A 22,464-nucleotide genomic window follows, 5' to 3' on the forward strand; every position below is an offset into this window, starting at 1 on the left:
CAATCGCACTCGCACGACAGCGGCTACATGCCACTTTGAAAGTAGCCTTCATATGTCACGGCAAGGCTTAGATACAGAAAGTGAATACGATCCTTTTCGGTGTTTAAGGAGGACCTACAATCCACGTCGGTCAGATTAGTGTATAGGATATTATTACTAATCCCAGGCTAATTCATGTCAACCGATTTCGACTCTTCTGACCCAACGGAATTTATATTAAAACTTCAACCGAGATCGATAGACTTGTATAAATTAAAGTAAATGGATGCCCCACCTCCTCACAGCATACATCGTCGAAAATGATTCAACAGATTCCACCGCACAAAAAACAGAGGGATTCATGACAGCCTCAACAGCAGCCTTCGTCGTCATCGTGCTTCGATATTCGAGACACTTGTGGGAGAATGTTTGAGAGACCGACCGCGTCGTGGCGCCCGTAGTTGAACGTAAGAGTTAGAAAGTCAAGTAGTTGTTAGGTTATAGAGATTTAAAGGTGTAGCAAGCATTTTGCAACATATATCGTTGTCTGACTCCCAAAAGCTTTTACACCGTTCACTATGAAAATTGGTATATAAATGTATCATATATGCATTTTTCCAAGGAAAATATTTTGGTCCTATCCACGTTGTTATAACTAGCTCCTAGATGACGCTGCAATGGATCAACTTATACACTTTCTAACCAGTCGCAATTACATATGAAAATTATCGAAAATGCTACACAGAAAAGTCGAACATTCAAGGATCAACCAGGCATATTTATTTATTGATCCTACAAATCCCGATATTTCGGGCCCCACTTGTTCCCTTCATCAGTGTTAATAAGTGTGCTCTTCACTGGATTTGTTAACTATTTATATAGTAATCTAAATTTGTAATACTATTCTAATTAATTATATTCCTAAATAACGTATATCCATACCCTGAAAAAGAAGAAATATTTAGTTACATTTTAAAGACTCCTGAAAGAAGAAGTTTTTTAAATAACAGGGAATAGAAATTACCTAGATCTGAATTCAATCTAGTGTCTGCCAGCTGTTTGCTAATGAATAAGTTTTCGTAAGCGTCGAGCTGGTTAATTTTTTTTACCCGTTTTAATAGTTTCAGATCGTGGGTGCTTATTTTATGGCCTTTGCCTCTTTCATAAGCTGGGAAAAATTGAAATTGCACAGTTTGACAACCCGCGAACTGGAGCTGCCACTTCAGAGCTGCTGCAATTCCCAACGGGCAAGACACATACGCATGAAGTTGACCGCTCACAACAGGTCCGATCAAGACTGAGAATCGATCTCAATAAAGCATTGGAATTGGTTAAACATGGAGGCGACCAACTACACTAAGCAGTTCATGAGCAATTGATGCTCAAGATGTGGGGCGGTGAATCAATGCCTAACGACTGGCAGCGAGGCATTATCTGTCCCATACATGAAAAGGGGGAGATCGCACTGTGCAGCAATTACAGAGGCACCACGTTGCTGAGTATAAGAGAGTTATAAGATATTCTCCTATATCTTGCTAGGCTGTATAGCTTCAAACGCCCAGAACATCATTGGCCCACATCAAAGAGGCTTCACTCCAGGAAAATCAGCAGCAGGTCAGATTTTTCTCTCTGCACTAAGCGATCGAAAAACTGCTGGAATATAGCCATCAGTTGCACCATCTTTTCATCGACTTTAAGGCCGTCTGTGACAACATAACGAGGGGGAAACTTACACAGCCATGAGAGAATTCGGTATCCAGACGGAGTTGATAGGACTGACCCTGAACAATGTGCGAGGCCTGATAAAAGCAGCAGGATCACTGTCGAGACCATTCAACATCAACCACAGTCTAAGACAAGGGAATGCCCTATCATGTGTCCTCTTTCACCTGGCCCTGGAGAAATTGATTCGCTATGACGATGACATTCGGGCATAGTTGTTGGCTGCCTATTTCAGCTTTCGCTCGAAACGTCTCAGGATAGGGTCTTACTTTACAAGATAATGATGTTGCCTGACCTTATGTATTCCTCGGAGACCTAGTTTCTTGGCAAGAAAAATTGGGAACTCTTGGTCGCGTTCGAGAGAAGAATCCTGCAAATAATTGTTGGCTCCCTACATGAGGATGGACGTTCCGTAGCCTATATAATGACGAGCGACGTCTGGTTGTGGATAAAATCCGGCTCAACAGGTATATGGATTAGGGTGATGTAGGCTGGAAAGTCTATAAGGGCAATAGGAAAAGAAGACGAGGCAGACCCTGCCTAAGATAGAGCGATGGCGTAGGTCATGAGGCCAGATAACTTCTAGGGATATGGTGGAGCTCGGCACAGAATCAGAGTGTCTGGAATTCCTTACTAAGGTAGGCCTAAACCGGATACCGGTTTTTGTGCCGATAATGATGATTTTCATATTAGCCAATATAGTACATTTTCGTAAATTTTTTATATGAAGCCATGTATTCGTTTGCAATATAGGCAAGTGCCGGCTATCTATTGCTCGAAAGTCAATGTAAACCTTATTAATTAGTGTGAACACTGTCAGTTTTTCGGCGAACCGAGAGGTGAAACTAAGCAAAACAAATCCGTTTTCGATAATAAAAACATCAGTATTGGTTCTATGCAGCAGGCTTCATGAAATCGATTTAGGACGATCAGAAATGAAAAGATCTTCCACTCTTTTGATAACTGAAAATTTTGCAACACCACACAACACAACAAAAGCTGTTGAGAAATAAAACAGGACCGTCCAGTTGAAAACTGTTATTTGCTTTTTATTAATTCAGTGTAAATAATAGTTTTCGTCAAGTTACATTATAGAAAACAACGCAAAATCTGTTAATTATAACTATTTATGCGAATCTCCTTTCCATTTGGTCCGCAAAGCATTGAATTGTTAGGCAAACAATGTGCCCGTTTAAGTGCATGTTTACTAGATAAGAGCGGCAGCACTGCATCACATTTGAACGCATTTTATGCACAAAGTGCATTTCGTTCCTGCACCAGTTCCGTTCCAGGTTGGTATCTGACACAAAACGCATCCAAAAAGCCTCACAACACGGAACAGAAACTCATCGAAACTCGGCGGCACGTGTACCGGTTCCCGTTTCCAGCCCGTTCTACTGGTTCCCAATTGCTCCGCGAATCGCTCGAAAAACTTCGCCTCGTGTTCGCATTTCGCCGTGGACCCCTGCACTTTGATTGTTGCTTGCATCCGAAGAGGCACTGTCCGCTCGCTTTCCTGGTATCGATTTGTCCTGAAAACTTGTGATTCTCGCTTTGTCTTGAACGTCTCGTCGACGTTTGCCCATTTCGAGGTCAATGCGATAAACTGCTTGGCGGCAAGCGGATCCCGTGAGTGTTTTTGATTTTACTCGCCGTTTCGCTGTTCGATTGTGAAACCCGGGCGAAGAGGAAACAATTGGCGTGTGGAACACAGCCGTCGTAGTCGTTGTCGTCAGTGTGTTCAGCGATCCGCCGAAAAGAAATTTGCGTGCGTGCGAAATTCTTCCGCGAGCAAAAGAAAGGAAAGCCAGCGAAAGTACTTGACTTAGCGGCCGGAAAAACAGCAGGAACAGCAGCGTGCCTGCCCGACATCAGAATTAAAGAAAGAAAAGCCGAGAGTTTTTGAAATTCTGCCAGTCGCAGTCCGGGACTAGCTCAGTGGCGGTGTTTTGAGTTTCGCGGCGTTTTTCGGTTGATTTCCAGCGAGCGAAAGCCTAGGAAAGTGTTGCCCAGACGGAAAGGATACGGGGGCAGACAACTTCGGTGAAAAATGGAGAAAAGAATACAACTAGAGAAGCGGGGACGTCTTCCAAGCCAGGTGAGTGTCTTTGTATGTACTTTCTATTTTCCGGACTTGAATTGAGGAAGTGGGCTCAGGACAGCAGCGAGAAAACCGTTAAAATCTGGATCGTGTCCTTAGCGAGCTTCCCTCGAGCCAGCATTTTCGCACGCGAGTGTTTAACGGAAATTTGCCTCGAGTTCTTACGCGTCCGAGCAAAGTCAACAGACGGTGGAAAATTCACTCGCAACGTGTTTATGCGACGAGCACGAAGTCGGGTCTTCGCCCAGGTAAACCTCTCGTGTCCTTGCCACGCGCGGAGGTGACCAGTTTCGCGATGGAGGATTTCGGCCGCAGCAGTCGTGAACCACGCGCCACTTATTTCCAGCCGTCCGCGGAGATGGGATTTGCGCCATGAGCGCGTTGCTGAATGCACTGCGAAGGCGCGTCTGTTATTGATTCGAAAATTACGTAAATTCGGCGATTCGATATGCAGCGCGCAACCAAGTCGTTGCCACCACAACAGGTGATTGCGTCGAGCATTTGCAAGTAGTCGCGAGTGGCACAGAAACCTTGTCCTCCGCGGGCAGATTCCCGGAGACGAAATCCTAACGCGCCATTTTCCTCCCGTCCGTGACCATAGCCCGCTTTTTCCTTGCCAAGGGGCAATTGCTCGCCCTGATGTTTCCAACGCATTCACTTGATACTTCTCGCATCACCTGCTGCAGGAAACGCACCCCGATTCGGAAAAAATTGTAAATAAAGGGCTCTGAATGCACGGCGCAGAACAAAAACATTTTCGCCCCGTGCCGATTTGACAAAGTGCAAGTTGGTCGCCGGCGTCAGGTCATTTCCGCGGCTAATTACCTGGAAAACATCATGGAAAGCATTTCGGAGCTCTGCGGGCTGCAGAGGGGACGCATTTCATACATCGCTTCCGTAAATCATGTCGCCTGGACAGGAGATGGTGCCAGTTTCGTCGTTGTACAGTCCTCAGTGCGAAAGCAAATTTTTCTACTTGACATCCATTTTGGATCTCTCGACGTCGTTCCGGTCCATTTCGGTCTGTTCCGGGCGACATGTCAATTACACATCTCGCCCGTGCACAACACCACTACAAGCGAGTCGCCGTGTCGTAACCGAGCGGACGGCGGACATCTTTCAAATAATTTTCACGAGACCGAAAGTGAACTTTCACGCAAATGAGCCCGGGACGCACCTTTCCGGCCCTTAGTGTGACGGAGAGCAAAGACTTCATTGATTGGAATGCGACTGCGAGGTTTTCGGGGGTCGATGGCGCTCCCAATCGGCGGATTTCCCACAAAAATGACAACACAAACGCCCAGCTGATAAGACGTAATGGCGGCTCCGAGTGCGAGCAACGACTATTTTCAACTTGTCTCGCCGAGCGTTTCGTTCGATGTCGCAGTTGCCTGTTCTGTTCCGTTCATGTTGTGCGATAAATTGTCGAGCGAACTTGATGTCAAACTTTGCCGGCGAGTATCGACTTTGCGCTGTTCCGTTCCCCCACATGTGACGTCGAACTGAACGAAACTTGCATTTTTGGACAGGGCGAAAGTGATTTATTGCGCATTTTTCCCTCGCATAGAATTCGGGCAGTGATTTTGCCCGTTGTACTTTTCGTGCTTGGAGCAGAGCAAATACCGATATGCAATCGGCCACTTGCATCCGCATTGCGCAGGACGTTATTTGTTTACTGAAGGTTCAAAGTGCATCACGGCAATTTGGCGCCAATTTTAAAAGACATTTGGGTAAATGGCGCGCATTTGTTTTGTTCCACTGTTTGGGAAAGTGGAATGTTTTGAGAAGAGAGTTGTGGCAGCAAATATTTTACACCTGTCTGGCGTTCTATGAGTGATCTCGTTTATGTTATTGACCTTGAGAATATTGTTTTGCCGCGGTGGCGGGGGGCATTTAAAATTAAATTTTTGAATTCGATGAATCGGAAGAGACATTTTATAGTGACGGAAATGACATGGAGCGCAGGGTCTTTATTGGGAAAATCTGAGACATTTCAAACTCTAGTTCCAAGAGAAATGATTAGAATAGAAATAGAAGCTTTTCAAAATATGCCTACTACCTGAAATACGGTATTGTATTCATTAAGAAGCATTTTTGCCTGCGCCAATTCGTAATATCCAATCAGTCCTAGTCGGTTGGATGTTAATCCTGTACTTTTTGATTCCTATACCTACTTCAGCTTAGTTTTCACACATCGTGAGAAACCTACAAAACATTGGACCGAAAATGAGGAAACTTCACTGACAATATGAACTTATTTTCTTTATTAAAATACAACACTGGCCTAAACATTTATATAAATGCATTCATAGGATGTTTTCGGAACAAAACATATGCTTGGGTTTCAATAACGAGTGGATCCTTATTAGTCGCCCTGCAGCCGCACATCCAATTTAACGTAATTCTAGTCGATTTGTAACTATACTTTTTTCATCGTATTTTTGGGCTGTTTACTACTGCAAACTTTTAACCTTCAGCAAACATTTTGCTTGCTAGTTTCCGCCACATGTTGATTATGTTCAAGTCTGGGAAAAATGTTGGCCACGAAAAACCGGGTCTTGCTCGCGAAAATATCCTCTGATATTTGCGGTGTGAATTGGAGCATTATCCTGACTGTCCGTCGCGAACTCTATATTATGAAATATGGTATCATCCTAGTTAAATAGCAAGCAGTTTACCGCGGCGGATACGTGAAAAATTACAGAATTCGCGACGGACAGGAAAAATGGATACCGAAAAAAGTAGAAGTCCTTCATGGGATATCATCTTGGAAACAAAATTCGCAGCTGTATCACTTTTTGCATAAAACTGGTCCGTTGAAAACAGTCGGCGTGTTTTTAGACAGCATATGTCGCGGTGGACTGCGGCACGGACAGTCCATTTTCTGTTTGGCTCGCCTTTTAATAAAAGGAGCTGGTTCGTGATAATAATATTGGATCCATCTAAATTGAATTGAATTTCTGGAACATCGTACGTGCTCTCATTGAAATCGCAAATCGGCGTTTTAATATGGCTTCGTCCCGCCATCCACGTCCAGTTCGGCTTGTCAGTTCTAACTGTTCAGGCGGCTGGTAATCGAATGAAAAATAATTCCGCCAACTGGCCAGACTGTTTAAGCTGCGATTGCTCGATTTACTCGAAAACGGCTGAACCTATTGTCACGAAATTTGGTGAGAGGGTGTGGTCTGTCAATCCCTTTACAAATACCAAGTGGCGCCATTTTGTGCTGAGTTTGAACGGGGGCTCCCAATACATGCGAAAGGGAGGTGTGATTTTTTTCACAGAATATGATCATGCGAGGTAAATGAGAGGGCTTGATTATTTCTGAGACTGTGTGAAATGTAGTGGAATGAGGGCTCAAAATTTGTACGCCAAAAAGTCTAACAGGTCTGGTTCTTCGAACTTATCAAACCGAAAATTCTGAAAAAACGACAATGGTGCATCGATACGAAATCTAGGCTGCCTTAAATAGACTTCATAATAGCATAGTACCATATTTTTTTAAATTTACCGGAAAAGCCCCCCTAAGTTCACTCTAGTGGTCGAGGGAGTCGATGCTGTGAGTAAAGCTTTGGTGTCGATGTGGAGGTAATTTGAAAGCGAATTTCAGGAACTCGCCATTTAAATCTAGAGGCGGCTAATAATGTGTTATCGGTGTTTATTAAACTTTAAGATTTTATTGAATATATTTTAAAAATGGGTGGAATTATACCTAGAAACACCATGTAAATCTATAAAAAAAAAATATTTGAGCTAAACTTTGTCAAAACATTTCTAAGAACGCGAAGTTCTAAGATCTTTTATACCCCGAAAGTGTTCTTGACAATAACGAAAGGCAATCAAGGAAGATGAAAGTGGTTACGAACATGGACCAGCAATTTCAAATTTAGTATTTAATGCAGTAAAACTAATTTACAATCAATTAAGCAAAGATGAGTTTCTTAAACGAGTTTTAATGTGATGGCATAGTCAATGGCCTTAAAAATATGTTTCTAATCGATATAACAAAGGGATTTCATTGTTATACCTAGTGCGCAAAAGCTGACATCACGCCACGAAAAGATTGTGATGGAATCGCGCTATTATTAACAAAGTCAAAGTAGTGCAATTTATAAGATAGCATAGAATTCCAATATCCAGTGAACAGTCAGGTCCCACCAGGTGAACTCTAAACTAGTATGGAAATGCCTTGAGAGCCTGAATGCGCTTGGCTTGCACAATCAGGTCTGAATGGATGGGTTTCAGGTCATGGTGAGTTAGTAGGTAATGAGGCAACGGATGAATTGGGCAGGGACGCCTCTACACGGGCCAGAATCCTTCTGTGGAATTGGAAACGGGTTTGTGGTTATAACATTAAAAAATGAAGAAGAACGGCTGAAGGAACTATACTGGGCGAGCCTATCAGGAATGGAGCAGCCAAGGGTGTTTATGGAGGATACGAACCCAAGTGCACAAAGGACTGTGTAAACCTCACCAAGAAGAACCTCCGGATTACAGTGGGAATATTCACTGGTCACCGCCGACTAAACTATCAAGTGGATAAGCTAGGGATATCTACGGACACTACCTGCAGTTTCTGTGCAGAGAAACATCCATACACGATTTGGGCAGTGTTCGGCACTTGTGCCGAGGCACCTGGGGGAATACTTCATACCAGATGCCAATACCTAGAAATAGGGAATATATTAAATTATCCTGAAGGATATAGGCTTGCTTGAAATATTATAGGGAGTAAATACGCTATGACGAGTAAAAGGGGCACAATAGTTTTTTAAGGACGCAGTGCAAATTCCTTTAATATCATAATAATAAGTGAATGGTTTGAAATAAAGAATGGATTGTAACATACAAAAGGAGTACTTTTTTCCATTCATACATACGAACAAGAATGCAAAATATTCCATCATATATTGCCAAAAAAATATGCATATGTATATTCATATTAAAGACATAAATATTGTGCATAAAATTGATCTAACGCATTTCCGCTTTACTCTGTGTACAAAGCATACATTTGTGCTCACACGTCCATCTTATTGAACACTACCCGCAAATTTCATTAGCACACACATGCCAAATAACTAAAATAACCTAAAAAAGAAAAGCCAAAATGTCATATGTTCATTTTGTACATATGATGATGACGCCATACACGTCCTAGAATTCAATAAACTGACTTTCAATAACATTATTAATAATAATTGGATTGCGTTCAAACTTTCCAGAATGTTTTCCTATAATATCAGCTATACTGTTTCCAATTTTGAACATAACCGCTTAATTTTTTCTTATTGTTCCTGCCTCAAAGATTTTCCTTGCGGCATATGGAAACTACTAAAATTAAATTCTTAACGAATGGACGGCGTCTGGACGTGAGCAAATTAGTCCGAGCAAATCAAATACGTGTCTGCACGCTAAATATTGACACCCTCACAGGAAAGACTGAGGAACTCACAAGAGCATTGATATCTGATCTGGGGCCAACAGCTGCGACCTAGAACGCGAACCTGATAAAACTTGATATAAACTCTCTAATTTGGTAGTTCAGATATTCAATACGGTAATGGCATTGCCATCTCAGAGGGTTTCCAAGACTCCATTAAATAAGTCGAACGATTTGATGATAGGCTTATGAAGCTCACCATTATATCAGCTGGCACTATTCACTTCTTCACCGCGTGCACATCACTCGACCTTATGCCGAAAAAGATGCCTTCTGGCAACTTTATGTCATTGCAGGCGACCTTGACGGGTTTGGAGCGCGCAATGAGGGTGGCGAGTGTACAGTCGATTTTGCGGACATCCATGACCTTGTAATTATCAATACATGGTTCATTAAACGATTATTTCATCTTCCTACATTTTATAGTGAGAACAGTAAAACGCAAATCGACTATATTCTCATAAGACCCCGACATTTTACCACCGTCACTGACTGCAAAGCTGTTTCCTATGAGACCATCGCACCACAAAATCGGCCGTTGAATGCAGCCCTGCGAATTAAGCCACGGATAAAACCATGTGAGGAACGCACTGGCTTGCCGCACATTAAATGGCGGCGATTTCGCAAGAAGAAAGAAGAAATGATCTCACTTACGCGATTACCAGCCATTGCGAATATGGAGGAATCTCGGAACCACATGAAAGACACCATCCACAAAGCGGCCTCTGCAACTGTCGATGTTACCAAACTAGGTAACCGGTACATCAACCGAGATACTTGGCCTTGGAATGACGATGTCGAAATGAAGGTCCGTAAGGCGAAACGCCTCTACCACAATTTTCTCGACGATAAAACGCTCGCCAATTGGCAAATTTACAAGAATGCCAATCGGAAAGCAGAGAAAACGATCGCTGTCACCCATTACAAAAATCTTTACGATAAACTGGACCCTCGGGCTGGCGAGAGAGATCTGCCAAAAATCGAAACGACCGCACACAGGATATCGAACACTTCTATTGCGTTAATGACAAAAACGGTACTTTGCTTACCGACCGGCGAACCGAAGAATTTACTCATCCTCCATTTCTACAATCATTGCCGGCATTTGGAGCAGTTCCCCCTATCAGCGCAATTGAAGTCGAGGAATTAATAAAACCTATGGCATGAAATCGGAGAAAGCCACAGGACCTGAATGTCGTCAGGTCCTGTGAGCTCTGGAAACTGAAGAAATGGGGACTCAACACTGTGGATCAGTGCATCCTTTATTCGGGTTTTTCAGGAAGGTAGAAATCTGATGCGAGAAAGTACCACAGTTCCAATATGGGAAAAAATTTAGTCCAGTAGAATGTTCAAATTATCGTCCAACTCGGTTGCTGTTTCATACCATGAAGATTTTTGAACGCATTCTTGACCATTGTGTTCCCACATTCTGAATCGTTTCTGAAACTGGAAGAAGCGCCAAACGAACTAATCTGGAATGCTCTACGGCAAACTTAGTACCAGAGTGACTCGTGCGCTGGGTTAAGTTGCCCTTTCAATGTCTGAAAAGTAAAGTTCGAATTGTGACGGTTATATCAAAATCGTTTTGTGTCTCTGTCGGTGTTTCTCAAGCAAGCCATTCCTCTTTGTTCTTGTTATGGACACAACCACACGGGACATCCAGCGCCGCCCTATACATCGTTTTAGGTAAATGATGTTTTCCTGGCGTCTAATATAATAGCAACAATGATCTCGAGCAACTTGTCAAAAAATGGAATGATTGCCTCATGCAACACGATTGAATCTGAATAAAACTGAATTTATTGACGACAGATCCCCATTAAACAGGAATTATCACTGGCAATGGCAGTGACTTGCCCAGAACTGAGCAATTTAAATATCTCGGGTCAGTGCTATCAGCTAACGGAGAATTGCGTTATGAAATTACTTCACACATTAGCGCGACCTGGGTGAAGTGGGGTTTCACAACTGGCGTTCTTTGTGATTGACGTATCAATAAATGTCTTACATCATTTATGGTTCTAAGTGTTGGCTGATTACAAAGGATAATGTATGGCGCCTTTTGGTAATGGAGACGAAGATGTTGTGTTGGACTAGTGACGTGACACGCCTTGAATCCATTCGAAATGAGGATATCCGGGATCGATATGGGGTTGCACCGATCTTGGAAAAATTGCGAGAGAGGCGTCTTCAATGGTATAATCATGTAATTTGTGCTAATTCACTCGTCAAGATTGGTCTGCACATCGAGGTCAATGGTAAGTAACAAAAAGACCGAACTAAATCCAGATCAGGTTTTTGATAAAATCAAGTGGCGCAACTGATTACGACAAGCCGACCCAGTTTGTGAACAGGACAAAGGCTAAAGAAGAAGAAGAAGACAGCGACAATAAAATTTCACTTATTTTTGTGTGCTTGCATTCTCACTACAACTCAAATGAACAATTCAACGCTGCCTTTATATTTATTTCGCACTAAAAACGGTCAAAATAACTTATTTTTTTGCGCGCCTGTTTATGAATTCCAATGAATTTGAATATACAAATATTGTAGACAACTGTGTAACTGAATTTATTTCTTATTCTTGCAATCCAAAATTGATTCCTTCTTATTTAAAATAAAAAGGTAAATTTGCCGTCATAGTTATTTCCGTGGATATACTATTAACTAACAAAGTTAAAATTTTTCGGATTTTCGGATGCTGATAAACTCGTCGAAGGCAATTTTGATGGCCTCTTCATTCCTAAATTGTTTTTCCGCCAAAAAATGATCCAAATGCTTAAAAAAGTAGTAGTCGGTTGACGAAAGCTGCGGTGAATTTGGTGGATGAGGCAGAGTCTCATACTGCAATTCGTTTAACTTTTGAACCGACGTTCTGGATACACGAGGTCGTGAAGTAGTACCACACCATCTCTGTTGGCTAATCTCGGCCGTCGAATACTGAATTTTTGGTCCATTTTCTCGAGTTGGGCACAGTATTTCTCTGCATTTATCGTTTCTCCAGGTGCCAAAAAAGAATAGTGGAAAAGATCTAGCTGTAGACCACCAAAAAGTCACCATTACCTTCTTCGGATGGAGGCTCGGTTTCAGCATATAATTCGGTGGCTCATCAACATCTAGTCTCATTGTGCTGATCTGAAACGATTGTCGTATAATATCCACTTTCCATCACATCTCACCATTCTGTGCAAAAAGGGGTCACTCCTGTTGCCGGAGAGTAAAGAACTGCAAATTTCCATATTTTGCTCCGTAAGGGCATACGGAACCCATTTGTCAAGCTTTTTCACCTTTCCAAGTTGTTGCAAGTGCCGAGAAACTGTCGAATAATATACGTCCAGTTTCTCTGCAATGTCTCTCACCGACTGACGTGTGTCGGATTCAACTAGCAAACGCAGCTCGTCGTGATCAATCGATGGTCCTGGTCAATCGATGGTCCTGGATGTCTACGTGGCTCACTTTGAAGGTTTACGTCGCCTGACCGGAATTTTTCAAATCACCGCCATGTGGTTCGTTCGCTTACCGTATCAGCTCCAAATGTGCTGTTAATGTTCTTGGTCCCCTCTGCCACTTTATGACCGAGTTTGAACTCATACAGAAAAAGTATACGTTCTTGGCTCTTTTCAACCCTTTTTTCCTTTTAATTCACTGTTATCACAACGATGGTCAACTATATTGTTATTTATTTTTTTTTAATTTCAGATACAAGAGCTAAATTTGGATAACTGTCGAAGCACAAACATTGACGGTTTGACCGATGAATTCACAGCCTTGGAAACCCTCAGTTTAATAAATGTTGGTTTAACAACATTGAAAGGATTTCCAAAACTACCTAATCTAAAGAAATTGGAATTGTCGGACAACAGGTAAGTCTAATTTATATTAACTTTGAAGATCATGAAATTAATCATTTATAATCAAAATTTGCACAGAATATCCAATGGATTGAATTACCTAATAACAAGTCCTAAACTCACAAATCTGAATTTATCCGGAAATAAAATCAAGAATCTGGAGACGCTGAAACCTCTAGAGAATTTCCAAAATCTCGAAGTGCTGGACTTGTTTAACAATGAAGCGACAGCCGTTGAGAACTACAGAGAAAAGATTTTCGCAATGATTCCATCGCTTAAATACTTGGACGGGTGAGTTTTTAATGGCATTAACTCAGTTTCGGGTGTTCAGCTTTTACATCCTTTTATATTTCGCAGTTTTGATGCAAATGAAGTTGAAGCGCCGTCAGATGGTGATCACGATTCTGAAGACGATGATGTCGGTAAGAAATTATTCTCAATTTATGCATGAACACTTAGTAGGCTGTGCGTTCTGATTTATTATTTTGGGCTGTAATACTGGCAGCAGATCAATGACCACGATTTTATCAATATAGGATTAAATACATAAAAACAAAAAAAGACGTCCATTCAACTGTGTAACTCACTAAAAGTACAGAAGACAGAGGCCATTATGCTTTTATAGGAAAATTCTTAATTGCTTTGTTATTTGCGCTGATTAATTCGTTTTAGGTTTATACTTGGGGAGGTACATTTTATTAGTTAAGATCTAGTCGAAATATAAGTCGCAAAATACTTGTTTCAGCTGGGGGCGCCTTCTGCATTAATGGGTTGGAAATAGATTTGGACGAATTGGAAACTTTTGAGAAGAAGTTGGTGCAAAAACGGGGTGCGGCTATAAAGCCACAACTTAGTAACGAGGAACCAGACGATCTGGACGAATTGTTGGAAAAGCTGAAATTACAAGACGAATCCTCGTCAGTTAGTGATAAAATAAAGAGAAACGACTCTACCGAATCTGTGATAAATAATAGTGCAATATTAGAAAATGACATAGTCAGCCATAATGAAAATGCAAGGTCTGCTGATTTAGAGAGGAAACAAGACGAAACTGCCAAAGAGAGTGATAGTAGTCAATTACAGCCACGGCCCGTCAGCCTTCCCATGTTGATGTTTGGACTGATGCTCATAATGACCCTAGTCAATTATGCTGTTTGTAAGGCAACAATTAAGTTTCGGAAAGAGAAATAATTGAAATTTATTTTTTCTCTACTTACAGTTTCTGAGGAAGGTGACGAAGATGATGAAGGTGATGATGACGATGATGATGAAGATGGTGAGAGTGATGAGGAAGATAATGGGGACGTATCATTATCAGAGGTAATAAATCTAAATTATAATTTGGGCGAAAGCTTATATAATTTACTTGGATATCCATTATAGGTTTATAATGAGGATTTAGAAGAAGATAATTCCGATTGGGGGGAGGAAAATGAAGCAGAAGAAGATGATGAAGATGGTGACACAGATTCAGAAGCAGATGAAGGGGATGAAGCTGCTAAGGATGAAAATCAAACAGAAGCCCAAGTGCCAGGTACGTGCTTTATGAATCATAACATTAACAAATTTTGCATTCTTTTCACTTTCGGTTATCATAATAAATACAAGATACACCACAATGCACTTATAGCAAAAATCATTCATATTCATTTTCTCGCAAAAATAACGACTAGTTATTCTCCCATGAGTGTCCTTGGTAACTACAGTAGGCTCCCGAAATACCGAACAAAATAAAATTAGGCCTGTATTTGGAAATATTTTGAGGGAGATGTTGTAAAATGCTATAATAGTAAAATAGGATGGTAAACGACCAAAAGGCAGACCTAAACAACGGTGGCTTGATACGCTGGATGGGGATTTGAAAGCCTCGAGATTGCACCCAGATCAGGCATTCGATAGAGCCAAATGGCGAAGCCGATCACGACGAGCCGACCCCGCTTTTGAACGGGACAAAGGCTGAAGAAAAAGAAGAAGAAGTAAAATAGGACGATGCCGGAAACAGGTTTTCGATATTATAAAATGAGAGCTTTCTGTCATGAATTTCGTAAAGCTATAACTTCACTACTTCCCATTATATTATTCCCATTATATATATAAGTTTCATTAATGTTGGCCCGCAGATTGGAAGTTGTCACGTTTGGTGGCAAAAGCATTACTTTTCGTTCGCATTCAAACGATATCCAATACTGGAAGCCCGCGCTTTGGGTATAAAGGTTTTGTGTTCATCTTATGTAAGAAATTTCAACGTACATTTTTCTATCCATATGTAGCTACAAATCCAACATATTCCTTCATATTTTTCCAAACTACGAGATATATGTACATATTACAGCTATAGATATTACGCTCATCCTAAACAAACAAACTGACTATTTCCGAATACTGTACATTTATACGCACGTATATAAATTCATCGTACCAATATTTCCGATTTACTTATATCTATCTGGATTAGGCACTACCTACATGCACACATGTCTGGTTGGAGTAATTGATATTCATATACAAATGACTAAAAAACTAAAACAAAATAATTTCTTGCAATCCCATTTATACGAACTCCCATCGGTGTGGTATTGACGAATTGATATGTGGTGCCCCTCTTAAACTTAACACAAAATGGCGCCATTTACTGCATGTAAAGGAAACACCAGATTACATAGCCGTTTCCGAATAAATCGGGTGTGACAGATAGTCGGACAGACACCGACTCGATTCTAATAAGGTTTTGTTTCTCCTTTGTTTCTCACAAAACCTTAAAAACAGTTTTACCTATGGTACAAAAAAAATAGCGGATTTCCGCAACTCTCAGAGGTCTCGAACTTCACCAATCGCAAGTTTGGATGGTCCGATAAATTTGAAAGTAGTGTTATAACTGGATTCTTCTTTCTTCTTTGTTTGCAGATAGACTTTCATCAGTAATTTTCAAATGACGTATTCCTTATCTCTCTCTCGGGAATTTACTTCCTTTGTTTTGGCATTTGGCATTTATCCTATCTCCACTTATTAATAGATTCCTTAGTCGTTGTCGCCTACCGTAAAAATTTAATTCCTGGAAGATGCTGTTGCACCACTGGCAGTACCTAAAATTTTCTTTCTTCTACTTCTAATCCTACACACTGACGACTTTAACAAGTTATATTTTCGTGGGACTGAAGACACGGTTAGTCATTTGTTTAGTCATATAAGACTGGTAATTTTCTTCCATTTTTCCTCACGTCTCTTGTATAATAATTGCATTACCAATAGGCAATTTTTACTTAAAATACAAAACTTGTTTTCTAAAATCTATAAGAAGTTTACGTACCATTTGCATTTATTTTTCTAGAGCTTGCAATTCTCGTATTTTTTCCAAAAAAAAATTTTGGTGTGTTGAATTTCTACTTCAAGTGTTGAACAATTTAGATAATATTAAAAGTTCTAAAAGTGATGTGCGCTATTGAAGATTTTTCGCTATTCGGGGGTTCGTTATTTCGAAGTCTAATGTATATTTTCACTGGCCTAGATCCCTTTTAATAAGAAGATTCGTTTCATTCATTTATGAAAAACGTACAATTAACAAGGGCAATATTGTCTCGTGATCAGTTATATACCTAGGCTAGCCAGCTGGTTTGAAGCCCACACATGAAACACTGGGAGCCATACAGTGCCACACTTATTTGACAGGCCCATTCTCAGAAACTATCCAAAAATCGAATCCAATCCAAAATAAACAAAAATCTAAAAAAAAAATCATCAAGCTGCTCCTATACGACGGCTAATTTTCAAAATAACTTCCATTGCGATATCTGCTCAAATAAAGTTAATAATAGTATTTTTTTTGGAAATGGCCTGTGAGTTGGGGCTTAAGAAAACACTCAAAGCGACTAGAAAGGACAGAAATTTGTGGGCTAGCAACATGCAAATTTTATTGCTACCGAAACGGTTGCCTATCGAAAACGGATTATGATTGGTTTCTGGAAAGTGTGCACCGTCCTCGACAACGGTAGCGAGGGTCCTTGACTTGAGCGGGGATTCCAGTTATATAAACACATTCTGGGCATAAGTGAAGTAAGATGGTGGGACTCTGGATACTACTCCTCTCCCTCTTGCGGCAATATACTTTTGTACTCTGGAAAGCCAAGTGGTAGAAAACGTGAATCCAATGTCTGACGACTACCGCAAGGCACGCTTTTCTCCTGGAAACCGGTTTCTGAGAGACTTCTAACTGCAAAATTTCGGTCCCGGCTAATGAGTGTAGTGGAGAAAGATGGAAGTGAATGAAGAGGATGATCGCTAAGATTCTAAAGAAGGGGACCGGTTTTAAGTGTGCCAATTGGAGGAGTATCTGCGTGCTCCTCTGCGCAAAGATAATAGCTAAATGATCCTCGAACGCATTAAAAAATATCTCAGCAGAGAGTAGGCCGGTTTCTGCTCCGGACTCTCCTGCGTTGCCCACATCAACACCGTACGGATCATTTTGCGGAATTTAATTCTTCGTTGCATTTGCTCTTCATCGATTTCGAGAAAGCTTTCGATATCGTGAACAGGAAGTGCATCTAGAGTGCTCTATGTAGGAGGAGCATTCCAGAGAAAAAACTATTATCAGAGGGATATATGATGGTCCGAAATGTCACGCGTTGCATCGAGGTAAGAGATCCAAAGCGGAGTCCGCCAGGGTTGCATCCTTTCGCCGATATTATTTCTTGTTTTTATTAGTGACGTTCTTCATGCTGCTTTGTTCGATGGACGTGAAGGAATTCAATGGACGATGACATCTTTCCTCAAACACCTCGACTACGCTGATATCTGTTTGCTCTAGATTTGGAAAGAGAGGCAACAAGAATTGGATTGAAGATAAACAAGAACAAAACTAGTTCTCAGTCTGACGGATCATCGTACTCTCCCTATCTGCATTAATGGACGTCGAAAACGTCGACTAATTTGTATATCTAGGAAGCGTGGTTTCTGCCGACGGCGGCACCAAACTAGATGTTGCCCGATGCATTAACAGCACTAGATCCACTTTCGTTGCCCTGTCCAAAATTTGGAAATGCAGTTATCTCAACACCAAGATAAGTTGAGACTGTTCTGTGCTAGTGTTCTTTCTGTGTTGCTACATAGGAGTAGCACATGGAAAGTGAACTCCTCTGTTCCTAAAATGCTCCAAGCTTTCGTTAGTACCTACCTGCATCATATCATCCGAGTACGTTGTGATGTGATCGGAGGACGAAAGTGTCAGTGGATAGGTCACACATTAAGGAGGGGCGACAATTGCATTGCAGGCTATGCCCTGCATTGGAATCCACTCTCCCAAAATAGCCGATAAGTGGGTCGCCCCAGGACTTTTGGCGAACAACAGTAGGGGACGAGTACGAGCATCTCGGGGAAGTCGTGCGAGGAGCTGAAGCGCATTTCAGGTAACTTCGAACGGCGGCGCGTAGGTGTGGTTGACGCGCTATACCCCACCAAGGGTGAAGGGCATATATAAATATATTTGGAAATGGCACTTCCTTAGATCACTCAACATAATCGCAACATTACCTTGACAAAGTCGCTTTAATGATACATTGAGTAGCAAGCCCCCTTCTCTGTATCGGGAGTCTCCGTTGGTAACACGACTAATTTACTTTAATTGGATACTGGCATTCTATGCTGCTTTAGGGTGCAATACGTCCTTGGTGGTTTTATGTAACTACCTGTGGACTCTACTTAACCCCACGGTGTTCTTAAGACATGGATTGATTTTGTGACCACAATCAGAGCCCCGCTGTGACAAGCAACAACGGTACTAGACTATATTGGGTGAATGGACTCCCTCTACTCTACGAGTTGAAACGCAGCTTCACGTTTGAGACCCGAAAGTCTTTTTGCCTGTTTGTACGTAATCACATTCTCATAAAACGCCCACTAGGGGGCCAACGCTACAACCGAACTGAAAGTATATAAACCAGGAACTCTTTTGAGACATGTAAATTCAGATTGTTATATCGGTTTCTGTGGTACCAGTATACCCCTGGTAAGGTTTCGTGACCGGAGCCACTTCAGATGAGTCTCCGTGCAGACTCGGGTCTAATCGCCCTACTTAAGTCTGCAGCGCATACTGCATCATGGTCAGCAAGCCAAAGTGATAACACCTCAGAGCACCTTTAGGGTGTAGTAAATTCACACAGAATAAACAATTTTTACATATTATAACTTTGTTGCTAATAATACGACTCCGTTCATTCTTTCCATTATTATGGCTTTTCCCTCTGGACACACACACAGAGTGCCATGGGTACCCCATACTACGGGAAAAGGGATGTACATTCTTTCTTGTCAAATGTATCTATGTGAGGTAACCACTGAAACTGTCCACTGTCGTGCAGAAATTCCACTATGTAGTGCTAATCTCAACTGAAGACATCTTATGGAAGGAATGGTCCTTTGATTCCTTGTTTTAGTCTCTTGGTAATAGTATCGTTAAGGGTCGCCCCAATGTATTTTTTTCGGATTTTTGGGTTGTGTAGTTTCCTAAAATGAGTTCTGTCTTTATTTTAAATGTGCACATTTTGACTCATTACTCGTGCAATTTACAATTTAAATTTATACATCCCCCTTGGCATATATGGGGAGCCCCCTTTTAAACTCCACGTAAATTTAGGTCACTCACTGAATGGGTGCGATTTCACCCAAAATATCGTTCGGATCGGTTAAGCCATTTTGGAGAGAAGTGCGTGTGACAGACAGACAGTGAATCGATTTTAATAAGGTTTTGTTTTACACAAAAAATTGTTTGATGCGAAGCATTCACCATTTTTCATGTATAGGTTCGAAGCCGATAACGTTTGTTTTAAATTCCCTATCCACGATGAAAGTGACTCCCAACTTATTCCCGGTTCGAGGTTGTTCATCTCATGTTGTTTTTTGGTGGATGACAGGTTGTAATCCCATCGTTCCGAACCCCTCACCTTGAAGACCAGGTCAATTACTTCAGATCCCCTTGTAGTCATGCAGGATGCAATATGGTGGCGTTATCCCAACTAAGCTGGGCGTCCACGACTACTTTTTTTCTCACTTTCCCCGAACACTCTTTTACCTGGGCTTGGGCATGTTGTTACCAGGAGATGGCGGAGTTAATATGCTCTTAGAGAAGCAGAAACAGCCACAGATAGCAACGATCGAATATCGATACTAATTTCTAATTTTTAAACTTTCCGCCTAATTTCCTAATCTAATTTTCTTTTCGAAAAATTTCCGAAAATTCTCATTTAATTCGTTTTTCTTTTCGTTTCAGAAGAGTCACAAGCACGTGGCAAAAAGAGAAAGCACGAGGGTTAAGTTACATATGTGCTTAAGAGAAGATCCAAAATATGGGAAGATCAAAAACAAATATAATGATAAAACTACATATAATACAAAGAAAAGAAGAAGCAACGGAAAATGAGAAAAACAAAGAGTAATAAAAGTAAACCCCAACATTTTGATTTTATTTTTTTCTCTCTTCAACAATTGGAAAGTTTAGATACAATATACACACGCGTATAGGAGAAACATTGGTCAATTTCTATCATGTATAGGAACAAAATACATCATGTAACAATTAACGGAACCCTTACAAAATATTGCAAACCTAGCCATCCCCAAGTCACCAGACCACATTAGCTTTCGATCCCGTTTTCATTTCCTTTTGGCATTTATGATTCTCTAGTAATTGAACCAGCGGAAAGCTAATAAATACCTTTTTTACTGTATTTGTTTATAATAAGTTATATAAGTCTGCTTAAATATATGTTAATATTAAAATGCATTCAAGTATTCACAATTGCACACAAGTTACACAAATACAGATGCAACGCAAAGTACGAACTTTTCATGGATCCCAGCAAGAAAAAAACAGACGTTTTTAAAGTCATTTGTAAGTTTTATTTTCAACGTCCTCATTTCATAGCAGCCGCTTCTCAATTAGAGGACAGTCCGGTCGGCTTTTATACACTCGAAACAAAGAAATGCGTTTGTGAATGAAATTAACGCGAACCCATTAGTCGGAATGAAATGCAAGTGAATAAAATACCCTTTCGGGTGTACGTTTTTGAGTCACGTGATAAGTTCTAATATCGTTTACAGTCTTATTTAACACTTCTTATGTAAATAATTCTTCAGCAAAGTAGAAAGTAAATTGAATTAAGAAAGACGCAGAGACAACGTGCGAAGTTCAGATGAAATATTCTCCCGAAAGCAAGAAAGATAGATAAAACTGAAACCGCTGATGATGAGACCAAGTGCTGCATATTTTAGAAGCAAGTTCTTATATGCTAGATAATGACTAAGTTTCGCCTTTTCTCTCTACCAATTATCGTCTGCGTTTGCTAATGAATGCAAAGTAATCGGTAAACAGAAAGGTTAATACAAAAAGACTCCTCGCTAGGCCCCCCTTCCACCCAAATCCCAGAGTTAACATCACACTCTCCAATTTTTGTTCCACAAAATGCCAATCAGATAGAATCAATATTTTGATAAGAGACTTGCAAAATGTAAGCCTGCTGAAAGAAAAAACGATGAAAGATTCAGGAAGAAATTTGCAGATATCGTTGTTTGTTACTATTCAGTTACAATTATTTAGACACTGTTTTCACCCCCTCTATTCCGTGCGGTAGATGTAAGTTTCAGCAGACGAGATCCTTTGCGGTATTCATTATTTTTAAAGAAGAATAAAACCTAGTGTGCACTGTATTTTTTTAAAAACTCCATTTTGAACTATACTTGATTCAATAAAGATATTCACATTAAATTCATTCTATTTTAAAGAAGGAAGAAGATAGTTACAACTTCTTATTTATGTTTTTTTTTTCTTTTTTTGAATTGTAATATTCATTCGTTTCCTTTCGTAACAACACAAATTGGGAAATTTTGTATCAAAAAAGCTGTTTTATTTTTGTAAAGTGTTAAGCATTTAAAACTTGGAGTAACCAAGAAAATTTTTAATAAAAAAATGTAAAAAAACACTTGTGTGCCATTACTTATTCCAGTTATTCAAATATCGTGACTATTTCTTGAGAACGTGAAGCGAGAATTTGCTAAGAGTAAGCTGCCGTGTTGTCCAAAGTGGGAGGCCTATATGAGTGGTCCTTTCAAAATCGCGATTAATTAGCTACCTAGCTTTTGTGCAACTCAACATCTTACTTTATACTGCACGCCTTCCCAAGCCTCAAGCAACAAGAAGCAAATTCCCACACCAGTCGTTAGCTCTACCTTATTCATCCTTCCTGTGTGTCATGTTCGACCATTGATTGCTCCAGTAACATCAGTGACGCTCATGTTGCCCGAAGGAGCTGTTCATCCTACTTGTATTTAGATGAACTTCGCTATGCTCTAACAGAAAGGTCCAATTATTGACGGGGTGATCT

At 40.7% G+C, this 22,464-nt stretch overlaps 1 protein-coding gene across 2 annotated transcripts; it reads left to right on the plus strand.

Annotated features, from left to right (window-relative positions):
- Window positions 1–3,007: 3,007 nt before the first annotated feature.
- Window positions 3,008–21,848, plus strand: LOC119647234 (acidic leucine-rich nuclear phosphoprotein 32 family member A). 2 transcript variants are annotated; one of them, XM_038048094.1, is made up of 8 exons: window positions 3,008–3,799; window positions 12,945–13,108; window positions 13,175–13,387; window positions 13,454–13,518; window positions 13,842–14,252; window positions 14,316–14,416; window positions 14,480–14,630; window positions 20,355–21,848. In XM_038048094.1, the coding sequence occupies exons 1-8, from the start codon at window positions 3,752–3,754 to the stop codon at window positions 20,396–20,398; spliced, it is 1,197 nt and encodes a 398-aa protein (XP_037904022.1). In that variant the 5' UTR covers window positions 3,008–3,751; the 3' UTR covers window positions 20,399–21,848. The 2 variants fall into 2 exon arrangements, with proteins under 2 accessions (XP_037904022.1, XP_037904023.1); XM_038048095.1 differs by lacking the exon at window positions 13,842–14,252 and having other exon boundaries at window positions 3,009–3,799.
- The last annotated feature ends 616 nt before the right edge of the window (window positions 21,849–22,464 follow it).

This window comes from Hermetia illucens, chromosome 1, assembly GCF_905115235.1.
Source record: "Hermetia illucens chromosome 1, iHerIll2.2.curated.20191125, whole genome shotgun sequence".
NCBI lineage: Eukaryota > Metazoa > Arthropoda > Insecta > Diptera > Stratiomyidae > Hermetia > Hermetia illucens.